Source organism: Anser cygnoides, chromosome Z (assembly GCF_040182565.1).
Source record: "Anser cygnoides isolate HZ-2024a breed goose chromosome Z, Taihu_goose_T2T_genome, whole genome shotgun sequence".
NCBI lineage: Eukaryota > Metazoa > Chordata > Aves > Anseriformes > Anatidae > Anser > Anser cygnoides.
Window position 1 is genome coordinate 27,898,392 of NC_089912.1, and position 21,234 is coordinate 27,919,625.

The window sequence follows — 21,234 nt, forward strand, 5'->3', positions numbered from 1 at the left end:
AAATTTGTTATATTATTAATAAGTAGAAGAGAAGCAGCTTTAAATCTCTCACTGAAAAACATTCCCTCTAGCTTACTTTCACTTTAAACCAAACATGTTATTCTAGGATTAGGCTTTGCAAGTGGCTTTGATCGCTTTCTTCCTACTATTTGCAGGACTCCTCTAATAAGTATATCACAATATTCTTCAGCAATTTAATGACAAAAGATTGACTGAAATATTTGAAATTATGATGTTAGGTAAGCAAGTGTCATTTCAAAGAAAAAAGTAAGTTTTACAACATCTGAATTGTACCAGCTGCAAAACAGGTAAAGACCACAGTTAAAATGCTGTAGTGACTTGAATGTTGACTACATTCATATTACTTTACTCTTTTTTACACTTCCACTACACTTATCTTGAAAAATCAATTGAATAAGTATACCCATCCATAAAATACTTAGTGCACCAGAATTCTCTCAGATCAGACTGATTTAGCAGATCTACATTCTTCCCTCGTTAAAGGAAACGTAACACTTGCAGTACCTTAAAACTTATGTTTCTTTGCAAGTCTTAACAACCAGATTATCAGCCTTTGAAGAATATGTATACCAATAGCCACATGTATTTTGACATCTTACATGAAAAAGAAGACAACTACAAAACCTCCAAAATTAATACAGAAAACTACAAGAGGCATACACACCTCCACTCGACATCCAGGTCCTCACTCACACTGGAGTCATCCTCAAGGTTGTTGTTTCCATCTAATATAAATAAGCCAGGATGCACAAAATCACTAACTGGATGATTTTCCTCATCACTGCTACTTTCCGTTTCTTCATGGTACTGTAACCAAGTAATCTCTCCTTCCTCCAAAAGCGTTGGTTCCCTTCAAACAAATAAAAGAAAACTGTTTTTTCCTTTCAAAAAAATCAACAAAGAGCTAATACTAAAAAGTTAAGAGAATTTACGAATATATACCAGCAGGTACACACATTACACAAAATATATATATTTTACAAATATATACAAGAGGGTACACATATTACATCAACAGCTGAAGCTGCATTTCATGGACTGCAGAGTCCCAGACTAGGGATTTAATGTTGGCTGTGGGAAAAAAAAAAATCAACTGACCCATCCAGACTAAGAGCTTAGTAAAACACGATTCTGTGGCAAAATTATTTTTATAATACTCAAGGCCAGCAGTATAGTAAGCTACTTGCTTTGCATTTTCTCCAGTACAGGCAGTATCCCTGCCACAGTTAATTCGGTACCAACTTTCTTATTCATCTAAGCTCCTAAAACAAAAAAATAAAGGCTCTCTCAACTCCCTAGAACAGCCTTCCATGGGGAAAGCTTGGCCTAAATGCAGAGATATTATTTGTAAGAGAAGCCATGTACATGAGGAGAAAGGTTTCCTTTTCTTTGATTCTCTAGAGGAGCACAAGTCACCAGGATGTTTAGAACCACAGCACTGCAAATCCTACTTTCCTGTTTATTTGTCCTCTGATAAGGAATCATTTTAGAAATGGGTATATTCGCAGGCTATTTGCACACAGAAAGCTAAAGGATACACAGCTCCATTGCTGCTGTTCTGAAACAGATTACTTTTCATAAAGACATGCTAATTCTTCAAACCTCAGGAGACAGCAATACTAACAAGGCAGTAACAGATTTGGACTGCTTGGTGCTAGATACCATCTGCCTAAGAGCATAAGCAGGAGAAAGAACACTTAGGCATGACTTGTTGCACTACAAACACTCAAACTAAGAATCAAAGGTCAGTATTAGATGCTTAGAAATATTTTGCTTGCCTATTTATAGCTACAAGTTTTGCCTTGCAACATTGGCAGACACTTTAAAAAAGCATACAATGAACGACTGGAAAAAAACTGCAAGCTCTCAGCAAGCAAATACTTCCAGTTTACTTCAATCACTGATAAGGCTGAAGAAATGAAGAGCAGCAGCTGTATTCACTGGAATATGGAAAGCAGGGACAAACAGTTTTGCACGGAGTACTATGCAGTATCAGAAGATGTGTATAATATATACCTCTTTACAATTAGCTTGTCTTACCTGACATTTTAAAGTCAGTATATCCAGCCTGTTATCCCTACAGGTGCTACTTTTTCCTCATTATTGGAATGTCAGCGCCCTCTTATTATTTCTGTACCTTTCATTAAATAGTCAGTATTGTTTGTATGACATGTCATTTTTCATTTCATTTTAAATGAGTAACTACTGTGGTTATTATGATGTAAGCAAGTGGTTACTGCTAAGATAGTGACTACCTTTAGTATTTATTTTATTCTATACAGTGTCACATGGCTACTGTGTTACTGCTGATGTCAGAACTGACAGAAACAAGTTTCTTAGTGAAATAAAAACATACCCTCCTTGAAAACTGCAGTCTACAAACACTTCTATACCACTGGGGCTGCTATGCACTTCAGGCTCATGTTCCTCCCTGCCTGGGACAGTCTCCCAGCTCTCATCACTTGAGGACTGGTCTTTTTCTGCAGCAGCAAAACAGGAAGGCCTAGATGCAGACCATTCTCCATCACTACATTCTGAGCTGCAATATGAACAAAGCAGAGTGTTAATTTAAGCACTGGTTTATGGAAAGAAAAACAAACATACAAACATTGTGTCCTCCTGCTTTTATACAAGTGCTGTTGTCAGTGTAGACTACTTTTCTACGATATTTTTTTGCTATTTATAAATGTATTAAGTTTATATATAGAGTTGATTCAAATTCCTTTCCTAAAAAAGTGCCCATCCTACTTCACAAAAAGGTTTTGTTCTTCTCTCCACATTTTCAGAGTATATGCAGCATCTCAGGAATATAAGCCCAGACCGCATACACACCTCTTTCTACCAGCACCTAGCAAAGAGAACATCGTATCAGTGACACTGAACATCAATGCTTGCTTAGCGAACAAGCAGAAATGTCAGCCTTACTTCTTGAAGAGACAAACCTGTAGAAAGATGTTCTAACGACCTCTAAGCCATACACACCAGTCCTTTCCCCTGGCCCCTTTTTTAAACCATACAATTAATGAATTACTGAAGCTAATTAACCCACCAGCAGAAATAGATGAATGGTAGCAAGTTTTTCCACGTACAATTCATCCTCTATTTCACCAACTGAAGTTGAACATTGATGTTTTTGTACTTATCCTCTAAAAGATCAACATACTGTAAGACTAACGCAGAGATTCAGAACTGTCCTTTCTTTTAAAACAATCTAGTAATGATTTCCACAGATTAACAGATTATAGTAATATTACTATATTGGTAGTCAAATTTATTCCAATATTCTGCCTATAAAATTCTCATTAAAGTTTACACACATACACTAATTCATAAAAGAAAAGAGGTTATGTTTACAGTCATTAATAGCAAACAATGCAAGAAATTTGCATGTGCATATTTCTAAACTTAGGATTTAACTATGCCAAATTCTACAGAGATGCAGAGCTTCCCTTAGGGAAGGGGTTACATACAGACTTGTCACTTACCGAAACATGACACGTTAACTTAGCATGTGGACTTTCTGGAAGCAGACCTTCTCCTAGACAAGCTGGCCTGTACGTGCCACATGATCCCAACACTACATGGTGGGAGGTAAAGGTCACACTCCTTGTTCTACCACCCTTGCCCTCCCTAGGGACCCACCATGACCCTCCCAGCTCAGCACACACATGGTTCTAGCAACTAGGCAAGGCTTCCTCCTCCTCACGCAGTCTATACATGCTATCACCAAAACAGCTGGGCATGTCCTCAAGGGATAAATCTGAGGTGAAGGCCCATGCTGCAGAAATCAGGATGGTGAACTTCTCCCTGGGTTGGAAAGTGAAACTTGAGTTGCAGGATATAGTCTGACATGTCAGCTCTGCTCTCTATGCAGCTACATATACATTTTTGAACACTTAAATATGGACTAACCATTTAAAGACAATTTTACCTTGTGAAAGTAGAAAAAAAGTCTTTATACAGAGTAGACACTGACAGTTTACCTCATAAGAACACATCTTTTGAGGGTAAACACGGATTATGTTTAAATTAAAGAATATGCATGCTTCCTGTTTAATAGGTCAGTAATTTCCATCACGAAGAACATAGTCACTTCTTCACATCCAACCTATATTTCTCTTATGTCATGTTACAACAAGCTATCACTCCATCATGGAAGTCAGCACTATAATTGTACAGTATAGTCTGTTTCCTCCACTGCATTTTAATCTTCTAGCAGCAGCATTTCACAAGTAGAAAAAAATATTACCTAGTAACGAAAATGTTAAAAAAAGTAAACCTTACAGGGAAGGAAAGGATTCACTTGCAAGTCCACCTGTATGTTCAATAGAAAAAAATTGAAATTATGTCTACTAATGCAGTTTAAAATGCCTTACGGATTTTGTTCTCTTATAAAGACAACTCTGCAACATTTAAAGGATTGGATAAAGGATAAAATATTTTATGACCATATTCTGAAATTGTTTTAGTTACTATGTTCCATTTGCTGACAAATTATAAAGACTTGCACATTACTTACACACACAATTCAGCACAATACAAATATAAAAATGGTACTTTACCTGTCTTCATCTTTGTGGGGCCGTGGGAAGTATCTGCTCCAGTCTTCAAACTCATCCCAAAAACTGCTATCATCTAAGACATCTTTTTGTTCTTGAGCTGTTGTGTTTCTCCTTAGGTCTATCCTAGCGTTTTGAGGACCTTTGTACTCTTTGGGTTCGAAGAACATATTGGAACTCAATTCTTCTTCATCATTTCTCGATGTACGTTCATCATAGCCTTGCTGGATTTCAGCAGTTTCCCTTTTCCTCTTAGAACTGCTTTCTTCATCATCGTCAGGCAGAACCGTCTTTCTCTCCAAATGGCTTGTGGCATTTTGTTTTCTTATTTTAGGTCTCACTACTAGCTCAGGTGAGTTTCTTTGTTCAGTCTCCTCACCACTGAGATTTAATTCATTACAAGTTGTTACAGGGGTCCTAATTCTAGTATCTACCAGATTCACCTGTTGTGTTTCATGACTGTCACCACTCAGGTTACTTTTTGGTATGGCTTGATCTTCGGCAGCAGCTTCTTCAAATGTCCTGTTGTTTGGATGGTTCAAGTCTGAATCTATGCTCAAATATCTTGTTGAAGGCACTGGTCTCACTTCCTCACAACATTCTCTAGAAATTCTGCGGTTGAGAGTGGACAATCGGGACTGTACGTCATTGAAAGCCTCTGTACCGTTTTCTAACTCAGAAGCCACAACATCTAGTGTTTCCTGAAATACACCTGCTTCTTCTCTTCCCAAACAAAGCTGGTCTTGTCCATCCTCTTCTCCGTCACTGCTGTCTGGCTCGTAAGAGTCGATGTTTACAACAGCAATTCCATTGTGACCATTCAAATCATTAGACTCTCCAGAAGCATGTTCAATGAGGAGCTCAGAATTCTTATCAGGATTCATAATGTTCCCTGAGATTTGGTTGCCTTCCACTTCATAAGAGGCTAGAGAAAACGGTGAAGTGCTTGCCCCAGAAATTTGGCTCAAAACGGTCTGACGAACAGGTTCTCCAGTTGCAGTATTTTCTAACAGTGTCTCATCCAATAAACACGAAGAAACTTGGACCAATGGCCTGGAAACTGCACAGAAAGTTGCAAGAAAATACATCAGGAAAAAATATCAAAAACAATAGAGACATTCTCACTTATAAAATCTGCTCATAAAAAAGGGTAGTTTACTGGGAATGTGATGCAATTTGATAACGAGAAACATGTAGCAGAGACGTAGTCATTCTTCATTATTGTATTTACAGTCTCATTTCTATAAACTAAGCCTAAAAAAATTAAATGATACAATTTCAGCTCAGCCTGCAACAGCAAAAAACAAATATTAAAAAAGAAGCATGCTCATAAGCAGCATCCTTACATTGTTTAATTAAAATGGAATTTTAAGATGAGAACAGGAAACCTGAAATATACCAGAAGATTTAAAGAGCTGCAACATTTCTTTCCACATGCTAAAAACTGGACTAACTGTTCATTAACCAGCTGAATTGTGCCTCCTGCCACACACAGATAAAGCCATTTATTGCTACTATAAATTACATACTAATAACATTGTATTTTGTACATGCAGCTGTGAGTGCAACTCTTCATGAGAAGACAATAATAGCAGAGGTGAATGTGGAATTTACAGTTGATAGTTACCATCACTGCAAATTCTGTTTGGTTATATTACACTTGAACAACTCTTGCATAAAAGGGACAATAAATATCAGATTCAGCAGCAAGAGCAGCTTCCAGCTATGAGTCTGGCTTGTTGGAAGCGATACTGTAGCATTACAGGCATTATCTGATTAAAATGCTGAAGTTTCTTCACAAAATTGCTTAACACCTGAGGCTGCCAGGCACCTCTGGAAATCATCTTGGCCAGCCCCTCTGCTCAAGCAGAGTCACCTAAAGCAGGTAACGAAGGACTGTGTCTAGTCAGGTTTTGAAAATCCCCAAGAATATATATTTCTACCAATCTTGCATGGTTGCTTAGATGCATTTAAGGTGTCAGGTCAATTAATAAAGAAATATGCAGCTCATTTTAGTTAGCACTGACCCAGCACAAGACAAGAATCAACAGGGGAAAAATTTAACCTAGTTGAGGGAAATAAATCGATCCAAAATGTTTCCTCAAAGAAATCTGAAAAGCTGTGATAAGAAAAGAGACCAAATAAACAAAAAGCATTTTGTTGTTAGTTAATGTAGAAAACAAGTCACTCTTAGAATTTACATACACCACAATCATTAAGAACAAGGAGATAATACTCTCCAAAAGGCACATTTTTTAATGACCCTTGAAATAAGAGCAGGCACAGGTCTGAGTAACTGAAATAAGGTGGTAGCATTACAGAGGTGGAGCTACAAATAAAATAAAGCCATCCAGAGATGATCCACTTCACCTAAGTCTCCAGGAGCAATGGCATATGATAAAGTTAATACTATCCTATTATCAAATTAAAAAAAAATAAAGGAGACAGCAGTTAGAAAATGGTCTACAAAGAAAGGAGAAAATGTTACTTTAGAAGTTCTGAGGCTATGAGGCTATGTCAAAACTTTTACGTCAAACTTTTTTTCTTTTTAAGCAGAAAACAACCTCATACTGACTAGGATATGGGAATGTTTCTAACCTAACAAGTCCTTTCTATTTCATTATGAAATTACTATCTAGACACTAAAGTCATAGACAATTTAGTAAATACTAATGCTTGATATTCATTAAGCCAAAAAATGAAAGTGGCCCAACTGGTATCAACAAAGGAGAACTTTTAAGGTGTCATACAGGCTTAAACTAATTCCAATGTAACTACTCTGAGGCTGACAAAGATTACATAGCAACCTGGTCTATGATACATCAAGTGTTTCACAGCCTAGTTCTACTAAACGGTTAAAATAGGAATTCCCTTCCAAATGACATTTTCTACAAAGGATTAATTTGCCTTAGAGACAAAATAATTGGAATTCTATAGCATTATGATTATGTAATTGGTTAGCATGCATTAACTCAATCAGGAATGGACTTCTAGCAAAATTAAAATGCAAAACAGATAATACTTCGATATGCCTTCATGTTAAGTTTCATTCTAGGAAAACATTCAAATAGTAGTTTACACATATTACTATGTGGCTACTCTCTTCCCTTCTCCACATTTTCCTGTGCACCTTCCCTTCCCCAAGCACCTCAATTTGCAGTTAAATGAAATATATACAGAGATATGCACATACATAAAGAAATCTCTTCCTGAATATTGTCGAACTCTAATCCTTCATGTTCTCCATTGTGTTGGTGTGCATTTCCATCTTGGCTGTTCAAGGACGGTCTAAAACTGACATAAGCATGTCTTCTTCCGTATCTTCTACCTGTAATAGTCTGATATCCACCTGCTGGTCTTGGCCATGCAGGTTTTCCAGCTTCTTGATCCATTGCTAGATGAGATTACAAAGAAAGAAAATAAAAACAGAACAAAAGAAGAAACAAACAAAAAGATTGTGTTAGACAGCATTATCTTAAAGTTTTCTTCCTCCCCAACAATTTGTTTTTTTCCTCTTCGTTTTAGCAAGGAATTTCCCATTTCACTTCAATAAAGTTTTGAAATTCACTAACTATAATTTTTAAGAATTTAACATGCTCTGTGTATATATGAAAGCACATAACAGGATTCTGATCTACACTAAATATTGACAAGTACCAATATTTCCCTCATCTTAACATGTTTGAAGCAAGTAACAGACATAATAAAAACCTGAAATTAAGTCCAGATACTACATGACTTCCTTTTTTCTTTGGATGTGATACACCTCTACACAATGATACATATGTTATCTTGCAAGACATTTACAAGCACTATAAGAGAAAAGATTTCAGGTAGTGCAGCACAATACAACTAGCACTAGCTGTCTTACCCATGTGACAGGAAAAGTACAAATAATCAAATTACACCTTCTAGAACAAAAGTCCAAGTGCATTACATAGTTCAGGCATGGCCATACAAGGCAACAGCCTATGTATGGTTCCTGTTATTACAGTAATATTCCATGTTGATGGATCTTAATCTGTATTTCTTGCTAAAAATTGTAAGAGCTACACAGAAACTTGAAAAACAGCGGGGGACAGCTGCCAATGTTGCAATGAGGTGAGTTTCTAGTACAGCAGTAGTTATCAGCTATAGATAATCTAACAAAAGATTGTAATCCAAGGCTATTGCTTGTACATCTACAACTAAAATTTCAATATTTCAGATGTTCAATGGTTATCTCATGTCCTTCTATGTAATTTTTAATCTTTACTACATATAGCATTAACACAGTAGCTCTTCCACTCTTGAAACTCAAACTGAAAAGGGTGCATTACATTTAAGGAGAATGAAGTTTGCAACTATTAACACAGTCTTCTGAACTTCAGGGAAAAATATGAAAACTTCATTTTTCCTGGCTGTTAAACTAAACTCTTCATTACTCTTAAAAAGGGAACGTCTGTATGTGAAGACACTGTTGATCAGTGGTTGCTTTATGAAGCTTTCAGTACAATACCCACAAGTAAAGCTTCTACTTGCAATATGAAGACTACCCAAAGAATACAGCTGCACATGTACCAACCATCCAAGACCTTAAGCAGTTGTTTTGTTGTTTAAATTAGCATCACCATTGCAGTTGTCATTCTGCTAGGTCTCAGACACAGGAAACTACTTTTGGTGCTGCCTACGTAATGTAAATCATAAAAAATAAAACGCAAGGAAAAAATTAATGAAGTATTTTTCCTGGGGCTGTACTTACAGAAAAATCACATAATCCCTTAAAAGCTTTAACCGAAGAAGCAAATAGAAGAAAACTACCTATTATAAAGTACAGCTTCTAGTAGAAGCTACTGTCTTAAGAGGTTCAGACACAACCTCCTACAAGAATTTGTCTACAATTGCCTGCATGACAATTCTGAAAACATTTCCTAGCAATCTGCACTTCAAAGTTTTGTGAAGAAAGTTGAAATACTTTCTGCATGATCTTCCCTGTAGTAAAAAAAAAAGAGGCAAACATAAGTTGTAGGATGATAGTGGAAAGTGCTGGGTCTGAGAAAAAATCAGGTTTCCAGAAAAAACAAAAATAATTCCCCCCCCGCCCAATATAGAAGAAAAAAGCTAAGGTTCGAATAAACCAAACAGAATTACACACACTAAAATATCTGTCACAAGAGTCTAAAGTATTTGTGCTTCATTCTCAGGTGAATTAACAGCAATAATGAAGAGACTTCCAGTGCTCAAAATTAAAAAGCAAATATTTGCAATTCAATTACTTAAAATTGCAATGTTCAAGCTACGTATAACATAAGGAGTCTTCTATTTGAATTTTGTCAGCTTCAATTTTTGTGATCTTTAGCTAATTTTAACAAAGCATTGACAAAAATGCTGCTGTAACTTACTACATGAAATCTGTGGCTCTAAATCTCGCCTAGAATGTGTAACCCTAGTCATCTCTTCTTTCCACTTTTCTCCCCACACCTGAAATGTCTTCAGCTACAGCCCACTTCCGTGAATACTAAGTCCAAACATGCCCATCACAAGCTACAAATGGTGATACTTCTTATTTCTACAGACCTGGGATAGAACCCAATTTAACCTTTGTAGAAAAAGGTTATCAGGTATCAGAGGCTGCTTTTCTCATTTGTCTATGATATTCTGTGTAGTTTGATTACATATAATCTTCCTCAAAAAAAAGTATTTGTCCAAAGCTGCCCATCCTGTAACAAACAACAGAAGCTAAAATCATAAATTCAGCATTAACTACATTACTCCTGTAATCCTTTGCAACTGCTGCTCCTTAGAAATGTTAAAATTCTCTAACATCTTTGCCAAAACAATCTCTGCAACTAATGCAAAAAATAAGGCAGGGTAGGAGGGTGACGATTTTCTTAATTAGTCAACCAGTTAAAATCCTTACTATGTCAACCAGCAAGTCATGTTTACTCAAGTAATCTCTGACAATTCTTAATTTCCAGTTATTATAACATGACTGGAAAACAGAATGCCAGAGGGAGCTGACAATAAGCATCTACATCCAGACAACTTGCAGAGCAAAATCCAAGTTAGATTAGTAAGTTAGCATAGCAACAGAGAAATCAGCCTTCAACCACACTAATACAACTGGTTGAAACAACAAAAAAATAGTGTGAACATAGCAACACTGCTTAATTGTTAATTTCAGTTTGTTCTCTAAAACATCAGTATTCTTCATGAACAGATGTCCACCCAAGAGAGTCAAACTCTTGGAATGCAACTCTTGATTTTTTATTTTTAAAAATTGATGCTCACAAAAGGTAAAATCTTTAAAGCTGGATGCAATGCCTTTTTTTTTTTTTCAAGTAATTCCTCCACATGCAGAGTATACATCTTGTATTCAATTGTTCTTAAAAGATACATCATGCAGCTATTCTGTCCTGGGAGAGGCTTATTAGATCAAAATAGTGAAAGCTTTCACCTTTTACTGAACATTTGGATTAAGGGAAAAGTAGAGATCTACCTAGATACCAAAATAAGGAGCCTGCATGCCTAAAATGGGCAGCATTTAGGCATCTAAATCCAGACACTTGTCTACAAGCAATCCTTCACACAATCAAGTTCTTTGCAACATGTAATAAATTCTCTCAGTTTCTGATTATATTTATTATATTCTGAATAAATTCTCTCAGTTTCCCCCAGCTAACCCAACCATAAAAGTGGGCATTGCTCTACCTGGCAGCCAGAAGCTCAGTTTGTTAGGCCTGTTCAAAACACATCCAATTGCTGCTGACAAGACAAAGTTCTGCAAAAGAGAAGAGTCTTGGATATATCTTCATAATATCTAAGGCCAGGATGAAAGGATGTGCTTCTCTTCTGATGCCACACACCGGTGATTAAATAATTCAGGCATGTGAAACAGGCTAAACACATTAATCACATGACAAGCTAAAGATGTTTATACCCACACCTCCATTGTTTCAGAAGGATACTGCAGTCACCTGAATTCCTCAAAGGCTCATTAACAGCAGTTATTAAGAAGAAAAGTTTAAAATTATTGGACATAGATTTAAGAAAGACACAGAATCCAGGAGAGTGGTTCCCAAAATGCACAACGAAAAGCAGGTAGGCCCAAGCTTTCCTGGGCAGAGCCTCAATCACTAAAGCAATGGAGCAGACTTCTTTACTTCCATGAATACTGCACCAAGGACTCCACTCCCCAGAGCCAGCAGACTACAGACTATGACATGGAAACCCTGAGAATCTGGATGGACACCATCTATCTGACTTACGTAACTCCACACACAAAAAAAACACACTATTTTTCTAGAGCAAACACAATAATGTTCAAGGCTAACTGAAGACGCATGCTGTTCATAGCCCAGTGCCATAACACAGGCATTCAGAAATGATCCATTACCTTGACCACAATCCTACATACAAGTCTCAAAGTCGTTGTGGTTTACAGAGCCACAGCTGGCCAGACTGGAGCCTCCTGCTCCATTACCTGATGAGTCCTCTGTTGGAATGCCAGCCCTCACACACTACAACCCCAACAACTCTCTTCATGGCAGAGGGAGGTTAAAGGGATCCAGTGTATGATTCTTCATTACTTTTCATTCTCCCCAGTGCACTTCACTCTCTCACATCCTGTACACTAGAAAGAACAGAAAGGGCTTCCAGGAATTAAGGAGTGCACGGCCTAGATCACAAATCGCCACCCTCTGGGTGGGTGCAAAATACCCATTGTGACATACGAACCTCTGCATGGAGCAATGCCGACCACCATAGGAGCAGGCAGTTTTGTCTTACCTGTGGTTCTCAGAACTGCTCTGACCTACTTGAACAGCACCATTGTGTTCAAGCAGAGTCTAATCCATAGAAGCACTGGCAGAAAAAACAGAATGAAGGAGAAACCACAGCTTATCTGAGACATCTTAAGAAAATCCTACCTTTCTTCCAAAAGCTGAAATACTGAAAATCTTTCGTTATGTACCTAGCAATTTTTGTAGTTTAAGGAATATAATGAGAGCACTAGCCAAAAAGTATCTGAATACATTTTTTAAATTTAGGCTATATTATGATTGCTTTGAAACTTTCTATGGTGATAATTGCATGGATGTGCAACAAGTAAAAATAGAAGCATATAATCCTACTAGAAGTGGTTCACATATTTAAGTTTCACATATTAGTTTCTTCTAATTGCCTGATACAAAAACAAATGTGTTCCAACAAATCTGTATTTAAATTCCTACAGGTTTTCAACTTCAAAGGTGGAACTGGCCATTGGCATTTGCATTTCCATTACTGACATTAATGAGTAATGGTATAAAACCTCGTCCTTTTATTTACAAAAAGCTGTACAGAAATGGAGTACTGTTGAAGATACGCATGCATTATTCCAGCTCAGAATTGTGAACTGCTTGATGGGAGCTGCATGTTCAGAACACAAATCACAATTGCAAACTAGTGACTATGCAATTGTGAATAAGGGTTCCTGTAGAAGGATTTTTTTTTTTTCAGAAAAATTTGGCTCCCTTAAGAACCAGGAAAACATTAAGAGACTCTCCAAAGACATTCAATAAGACAAAGAAACAAAGAATGTTTCTTTGATTAAGTGATCCAGGGAGGAAACTGTATCATGAATAAATTGTAGCTGTCCTGCTTACACAAAAAAAAGAAGCAGACCCCTGCTACACTGACAGCTTTATCACATTAAAGTCATACAGAGAAAAAAAAAGTCACCACTTTTCACCATCTTTCCTATTCCCAGTCTTTTTACTTCACGACAAATGCTCTAAGCATTTGTTGCCGTGACAGCTCCCAAGAAGCGACCATTATGACTGATCAAGATGAAATAGACCATATCTCCTTGAAGATCTGAAAATGAACTTTATATGGTATAGAAAAAAGTAATTTGATGCTTTTTCATCGATTCACAGCAAAACTGCTTAAGTATCTAATCATCCACCATCCTTTGCATCACACCACATTATTTCAAGTACATTATTCCTAAATTAAGCATAATAAAAGTTTTGAGGAAAAAAGCTTGATTTCAGACATCTTAATAAAAATACAAAGCCAAACTCTATTCTACCTCTTCATGTCTTTAAGGTAACTCTAGCTAATACTAAGCACTGCTTCCTTTGCAGTTTGTTCCAAAAATTAATAGCTGTGGTATTAAAAAAATCTCCGTATAACCCTGAACTCAGGCCTATTTTTACATTCAGAGGCACCTAGCTTCAGATTCCAGTTATTCAATCTAGTGGAAAATGAGATAAAAATTGGTCATTAGTTACTGCTGCAGAAGTTTGGGAGTTTTGTTGTTGTCTGTATTTTTTTTAAGCTAGTTAAGATATATAGTGAGTCTCAACTGTCTCTCCATGAAGTATTTTTTCCAACTGTTTAATACCTTTGAACTTTTTCCCATTCTTCCTCAAATTTTTCACAGGATCCTTCAAAAAAGTAGAACTTGTGCGTATTGTGGCCGTGATCTCACCAATACTCAACACAGAAGTAAAAGTAATTTCAGCTATCCTACCCAGCTGCTCTTTTTTCTTTTACATCTACTAACAAATAAACCATTTTCTGCCACAATATTAAAATAGAAACTCACATTCAAGGTCTGAAAAAAGTAAATGCATATAATACAGACACGCTTACTGTCTTCTAGATTACAGAATTAATTTACATATTTTTGCAGAAGTTTAACAGTGCATTTGGCTGTCAAATGGGTGAAACAAAAACAACTCAAGTTCTTGACACCTTCTCCCTAACCTGGCTAGTCCTGAATCACTGCTAAAGCACATCCTTGATCAATTCAGAAAAAAGTTAAAGGTAAAAATATTCATGTTATCTTTTAAACTGTATTAACTAGTATTCCTTATCTGTAACCAGCATTCTACAGCTCCGTTTCCCAGAGGTATTGGAAACTTCCAAGAAGAGATGATTTAAAAAAATGAATTTGAATGGAGAACTTTCAGTTTTGCAAGCACCAGTGATCAGGATGATGGAGAGATTATTCCATTTCAGTTCACAGAAGAAAGGCATAGAAAGAAAAGGAAGTATCCGCATAATTTAAAACAGCAGATTGTCACAGTTCCCCTCTCCCAACTACAGCCAGATCAGCACTGAAATTCTTGAAATACTTAACTATGCTCACAAGCTCCACACTACATACATTGGCAAATTTCATTTCAAGACAATGAATGTTCAGATAGAATTTAGCTTCATTGCCTGGGATTTACCTATCTAATTTTATCTAAAATGAAACATTTTACTAAACAACCTGATTTATTTATCCAAAAGTTTCTTCTTCAAAGTCTTTAGCTTAGCAGTGACTTCAGACTCATAATTACGATATTTGAGAACAAAATAGTGATTATTTTTAAACAGTATCACCTCAACTATGTGGATATAAACAAATGGAGTGTGCTTCAAGGATTTATTTTTCAGTCATTAATTACTGTCTTTTCATTAACCTTCCAGGTCATTTTGCACTCTCCTTTGAGCACATGAATTCCACTAAGTCAATGTTTTCACTTAGTACAGCTCCTTATCTCTGCCTGAAGCTGAAAGTAGCCTGTGGTCCCTGTTCAATAAGCTGGCAGGCTGGCTTTCCACTGAATTCACATTAAATGAAACTGAACTTTTTTTTTGTTCACCTCTAAGATTACAGAAAGTGATGACTTTTAACATCTGAAACATCACCTGGTTATACCTTCAACCAGACTGACCAATTTAGGTCTCCGGGATCCCAGTAGTGCAAAGGATCCCTTCTGCAAATATGAACCATGTATTTTTTCTTCCACTGTGGGCCTAACTTTGGAAATACAGTACAGGCAATTAAAGATATCTGAATCTTTTTTCTGAAGAAAAGAAATGCTTATTGTCACCTTGTCTACTTGAATGACAAAAATAATTCAGCATTTAACATTATTTGGAGAGCTAATAAAAATACTAACTACATCAAGTTTATATTTTTTGAACTCCAAGAACTCTGCAGGGCTCTTCACAATTATTTGCTAAGTCATCTTAAACTAAGCTCTTAACTTAAAAGCACGCATGCACACTTGGTGCCAACATGTTTATACCTAGCGGGCACTACAAGCCTGACCCTATCAATTTTGATATAAGCAGGATCAATGCTAGTGACAGTAAAATAACAATACCAGGTGGCAATGTGATCCTAAGCACATGCAGTACCAGAATTAGGTTCTTACACTTCCGAGACACTTCCCTCAGTCTCTGCTCTGTGCGCCCTCACACACGGCCCTCCCCATGCTCCCTAGAGCAGGGCTTGCTGCATGGCCTTTCAGCTCCAGCAACAGAAAGGCAAAGAGGTCAGAGCCAGACTGTGCTTGTCCTTCTGCCTGCAAGTACAGCGGATGGAAAACACAGCTGCAGCACACAGGCATGCATCTGGAAACAGGTGAAGAGAGGAAGGCTGGGCATTTCTGGGGCAGAAAGGGAAGGAAGGGACTCAGGTCCAGTGCACCCTTCCACTGCACCAAGGTCCCAGTTTCCAAGGAGTATTAAATCAGATAGAGCACTAAGATTGTTCTTTGGGAAGACAGAGGAACAGACAGAAGGAAGAGGAGACATCCAAAACCATATCATCTCTTAGAGATGTAATAGCAAGGTAATGCTTGGTGATAGTGGATGAAGCACATTACTAACCATTTGCATTTTAGGCAAAAATAATCAACAATTTAGATGACAGAAATCCTAAAATGCTGTTTCAGAAAAAAGCTTTTTATATCAACAGCAGAAGTCTAAAGATAAATTTGAGGAAGGTTTTATGCTCCTATTTGTTTCTTGCTGACGAATACAATTTGTCTTGGAAAGCATAATACCATACAAATGCTCAAGTGTTAGACCATGTTAACAGAGCAGACATCCCTTGGAATTGCGTAAGAAGGTAATAAACATGTATATGAACAAAACCAAATACTACTACCAAACAAAAAGTTATCCTCCACGCACACACTCTTTAAAATGAAAGACTCCTAGAAGAAAGGCCACTGCAAAATACTCTGACGCTGATCTGAATCACTTTGCAAAGACCAAAACAGAGGGAAAGAACACCAATGAGATGTTTAAATTGATAGGGGCTTCCTTCCACTTCAATACTAAATACAGTTTCTATTTTGGATTTCCCTGAAAATTTGCAGTTTTATATATTCATTTTTGTGCCACAAGTGCAAAACATTTTCTGATATATTGCAGTCCATTAAGGAATAATAATACAAATAGTTCTATTTCTGCATTAGTCAATATGCACACTAAAAGAAGATACTTAGTATTTTGGGCACTGTCTGCATATCTTTAATATCAATTAAGGATGTATACATGTCCTGGTTCCAGTTCGGACAGAGTTAATTTTCCTCATAGTAGCTGGTAGGGTGCTATGTTTTGGATTAGGATGAGAAGAGCGCTGATAACATGCTGATGTTTTAATTGTTGCAGAGCAGTGCTTACACCAGGCCAAGGACTTTTTGGCTTCTCGCTCTGTCCTGCCAGCGAGCAGGCTGGGGGTGCAGCAGGAGCTGGGAGGGGACAGACCCAGGACAGCTGACCCAAAGTGGCCAAAGGGGTATTCCATACCATCTGACGTCATGCTAAACAATATATAGGGGTGGCTGGCCGGGGTGGGGGGGCCGGCTGCTCGGGGATAGGCTGGGCATCGGTCAGTGGGTGGTGAGCAATTGCATTGTGCATCACTTGTTTCATACACATTATTATTATTAATACTATTATCATTACCACTATTATTATTATTGTTATTATTATTTTCCTGTCTTAATAAACTGTCTTTATCTCAACTCACCGGCTTCACTTTCCCGTTTCCCTCCCTCATCCCAGAGAGGGAGGGGGGAGGGTGAGTGAACAGCTGTGTGGTGTTTAGCTGCCAGCCAGGTTAAACCACAACAATATGCTGATACTCAGCATATACAATCACAACTCTATCCAAATTGTAAAAAAGTTTGCCAAAGGCTTTAAGGGGAACAGGCTCTGGTACTATACAAGTAATAGTGAATTCAAATATATGCAGGAAATTCTAAATGGTTGCTTTGAATAAAATGTTTTAAATATAGCCACAGGGCAATTGATATTTCGTAAAGACGCAAAAAGGAGAAACATAAGACTAGTTCAAGTCCAGAAATCCCTTCGCAAGTGGATCCCAGTCACGACCTCCCATGTAGAATGGGTGAGCTGCTACAAACCACCATCTTGTCACAGTCCCTTTCTATCCCTAGACATTCTCCTTAAGCTGAAGATCCTGCATCATTCCTAATCTTCGCGCAGGCTTTTCCAGCCAGCATGGGTGCAGAGAATCCCCTGCACAGTTGTCTGTTCACTTCAGACAAACTGCCGGGGTCAGACAGGCTTGCTCTGATGCTGCTTCAGCTGCAGTTACAGTAGCTGGCTGCCAAGCTGTAAACTGGACCAAGTGAACTTACTAAGCTTCACCAAATCCCCCTTTGTTAGGGTCTTTTTTTTCCCCCAACTTCAAGCTCACATGACAGTTGCATCAGCACAGCTGAGGTGACAGAACAGAGCCAGAAGCAAGCAGCTAGAAGCAGGGATCACCAGGCAAACCGCAAACTCTGCTACTAAATACCTGCATCCCTTAGCCATGAACTCTCTGCCCATTGAGTACTGATCTGTAACCATTCCAGCACTGATTTTTCCACTGTCCTCCTACCAGTTATCTGGTCCAAATGTGTGTTCAGCTTCTGCATTATGCCTAGTTTCTTTGCACTGCCTTGCTCATATTTTAGCCCTACACACTTTACTTTCCTAGATAGAACTGAAAATAGTTTAAACTCATTGCTTTCGTCTGCCTTGACTTTGACTCAACCCTGACTTTGGTAGGACATGCAAATCTGTCCTACCAACTGCCAGCTCTGGCTTACCATAATAATTGCTTTTCCAGTTTTTATCCTGAGGAATAGCTTCAGCAGAAGTTCTACATTAAAACTCAACTCAAGAGACAGGAAAGATTAAGGAACTGAAGCACTAAAAGCTTTTAAAGATAAGGATGGTGTATGTATCGCATGCACTAACCAATTAAGTGCAAGTCCCACCCTGCCTTAGTAAATGAGCATTACAGCTTGAAAAATAAGAAGCCTAGCTTTGGCAGTAGCCCCTGCAGTGATGTGTATGGTGGTTTAACAACTGATGGGCAGATCAGCTCCACCACACAGCTGTCTCACTCCCCCTTCCCAGAAGGACAGGGTGAGAAAACAGGATAGCAAAAAAAATAAAACAAACTCATGGTTAAGATCAGGAGTGGTTTAATCAGAGGAAAACAAAAGCAAAGACTGTGCAGAAGAAAAAGGAGAACACAAATACTCTGTACTTCCCACCAAGGAGTAAATTTTGGCCATGTCTTGGGAAGGAGGGCCTCAATGTGTCGCAGTTGCTTGGGAGGCCAGGCGCTTCCCTAACAAGAGCCCCTTCCCCAAACATCCCGTTGGGCAGTTTGGGTCAGATGCCCTGGCGTGTCCCCCCTCAGGCTGCCCACCCCATCCTGCTTGCTCTGGGGGGCCAGGGAGCCAGCCCTGGTGCTGTGCCAGCGCCACCCCGCTGCAGACAAAACATCGCTGGTATCCAAGGCTGCAGGTGCGGGGCACAGCGCTGCGTGGGGTGCTGTGGGACAGAAAACTCCATCCCAGTGGGACCCAGCACACAAACATTACTGTTGACACAACACCTTGGGGTGCCAGCTGCCCACTGAACCCATGCATCTCTCCTCCCTGCAATTTCCCACACTAAACATGTACCAAACTAACGGTGTGGAAGGAGTAGTTTTCATCTCCTGTTTTTAAAATGATATCCAGAAATTCACTCCTTTTTTTCAGACTGCCAGCACACGGTTTATCTCCTTTTCTCTCTCAAACCCAGAATTACTTGTGCACTAAGAACACCACCAAAACCTTCCGCCACCCTGATCCACCCTCTTTTCCCTTTGCCTCTGACTTCCATACTGTGCTTTTCAATTTCAGTTCCAATTACAAACTTTAGAGATGAGGATGTGTCTCTTTAGAGCTGAAAGGCCACAAATGGAAGCCAGAACTAAACAGTGTCAAAACTTTTGAACAGTTTAAGCAGAGAAGGTTCAGTTTTATGTTTTGTTAGTGCAGGTAACCTCAACATACTTTAAGAAGTTGGAACAGTCACTTCCCCTCTTCCTGGCAAACACAGCAAATATAAGATGACAACAGAATCACAGGGTGGAAGTTCAGGTACTCAAAACTTTTAGGAGTGATACAATTCAGCAGCAGATCATGCCCAAAGATGTGTTTTTCCATTGTCATCTTTCTCTCATCTTACACAGCTGCCTCTATTAAATTCAAGTTAACCCAAACCCAAACGAACCCTCATCTGCTTCAAGAAGTACTGAAAATCATTTTCAAAAGTGTTTTTTTTTTCCCCTGAAGAACAGTGAAAACTCACTGCTTTGAACAACATTTTCCTTTCACAAACAGTACCCCATTTCTTGGATACAGGGCTAACAAAAGCCTCTGATCCAGCTGACAGATAGGAGACCTCTCCTGAAGTTGGTTGGGCCTTCAAGATTCTTGAAGTTTAGACACATAATGTGAAGTGATCCTAATGCACCTGGGAAGAAATTGAGACAGTTCTGAAGAGAAGAGCAGGACAATCACTGTCAGGTGGGGATAAGCAACAGAGCAAATTGTCAAAGCAATAATTGGTGATGTGCAGCTCCACAGGACTCTGGAGGCCCACATGTTACAAAAGTCAATACTCCTGCTCTGTCGCAGCAAACAGTGACGAACTGAGTGGTATTAGAGTGAGGGCTGCAAGGCATGCAAAGTAATCCCTCTATATTGATCAACATTAAAACTGGATCTAGCATTCTGCAAAGAGTTTTAAGCACCATACCTCCCCACACACACAAAGAGGGGAAAAAAAGAAGTTGGTCTTTAATTGCAGCAAGGAAGATTTTCCTGACATTCAGAAACAACACAAGTGAAAGTGACAAAAGGGAAATGTTTCTACCTAGAGTAACACCATGGAGCTTAAAGGGATTGCGGGGGGGGGGGGAATGAAGATGGTCATGCTGCAGCCCAGAGAACAGGGCTCATACGAACTCCCAGTGCTGGGATACTGGCAGAGCAGAATAGCTACCACTCCCCAGGTGAGCCCACCTGAATTTCAGATGTATATGCTAGAAGAACATAGAAATGGGGTTCACGTCATCCCTTACTATACTGGAGAGGGAAACATCTGTGCTTTTTTCTAGCCCCCTAGTGGGTGGGGTCAGATGTGCCCTACAGTGTGACTCCCGATCACTATTTGCTTTCACATACTTCAGATGTGAAATCGACCGATCAACTTCTCATTTTTATTACTTTTGCACATCTTCTACTTCTTACAAACTTCTGAAGTGTTACACAATTGAAGTGCTCTATGAAATGGCAACAATTTCACTGGGTGTGGTACAAATACTTGATTTTCCTGTCATCTCCTTTTAAAAAACAATCACCTTTCACTTGAAGCCTCTTATGCCAGTCTTAGAGACACGTTATAGATTTAATACCTAGGAGTCAATTTTTAAGAGTCAAAAAAAAATACTGTTGCAGACTCCTAACTCAGAGAACTGCTTAAAATTCTTACCCAACCAGCATTCTGAAGCTGTTACCAAGCTACAAACACCTTGCTCACCAAA

General features: G+C 38.5%; 1 protein-coding gene across 3 annotated transcripts in view; it reads right to left on the reverse strand.

Moving 5' to 3' along the window:
• Nucleotides 1-21,234, reverse strand: part of PJA2 (praja ring finger ubiquitin ligase 2) — a 37,290-nt gene that overhangs the window by 13,303 nt on the left and 2,753 nt on the right. Inside the window, exons 1-5 of one of the 3 annotated variants that reach the window (XM_013191207.3) lie at nucleotides 12,043-12,226; nucleotides 7,774-7,974; nucleotides 4,584-5,640; nucleotides 2,378-2,560; nucleotides 686-871 (exon numbers count right to left, since the gene is read on the reverse strand). In XM_013191207.3, the coding sequence (XP_013046661.1) occupies nucleotides 686-871; nucleotides 2,378-2,560; nucleotides 4,584-5,640; nucleotides 7,774-7,972 (1,625 nt within the window). In that variant the 5' untranslated portion in view covers nucleotides 7,973-7,974; nucleotides 12,043-12,226. Of the gene's footprint in view, nucleotides 1-685; nucleotides 872-2,377; nucleotides 2,561-4,583; nucleotides 5,641-7,773; nucleotides 7,975-11,955; nucleotides 11,975-12,042; nucleotides 12,227-21,234 lie in introns of those variants that run through there. The other 2 variants (XM_066988066.1, XM_066988065.1) reach the window with 2 other exon arrangements.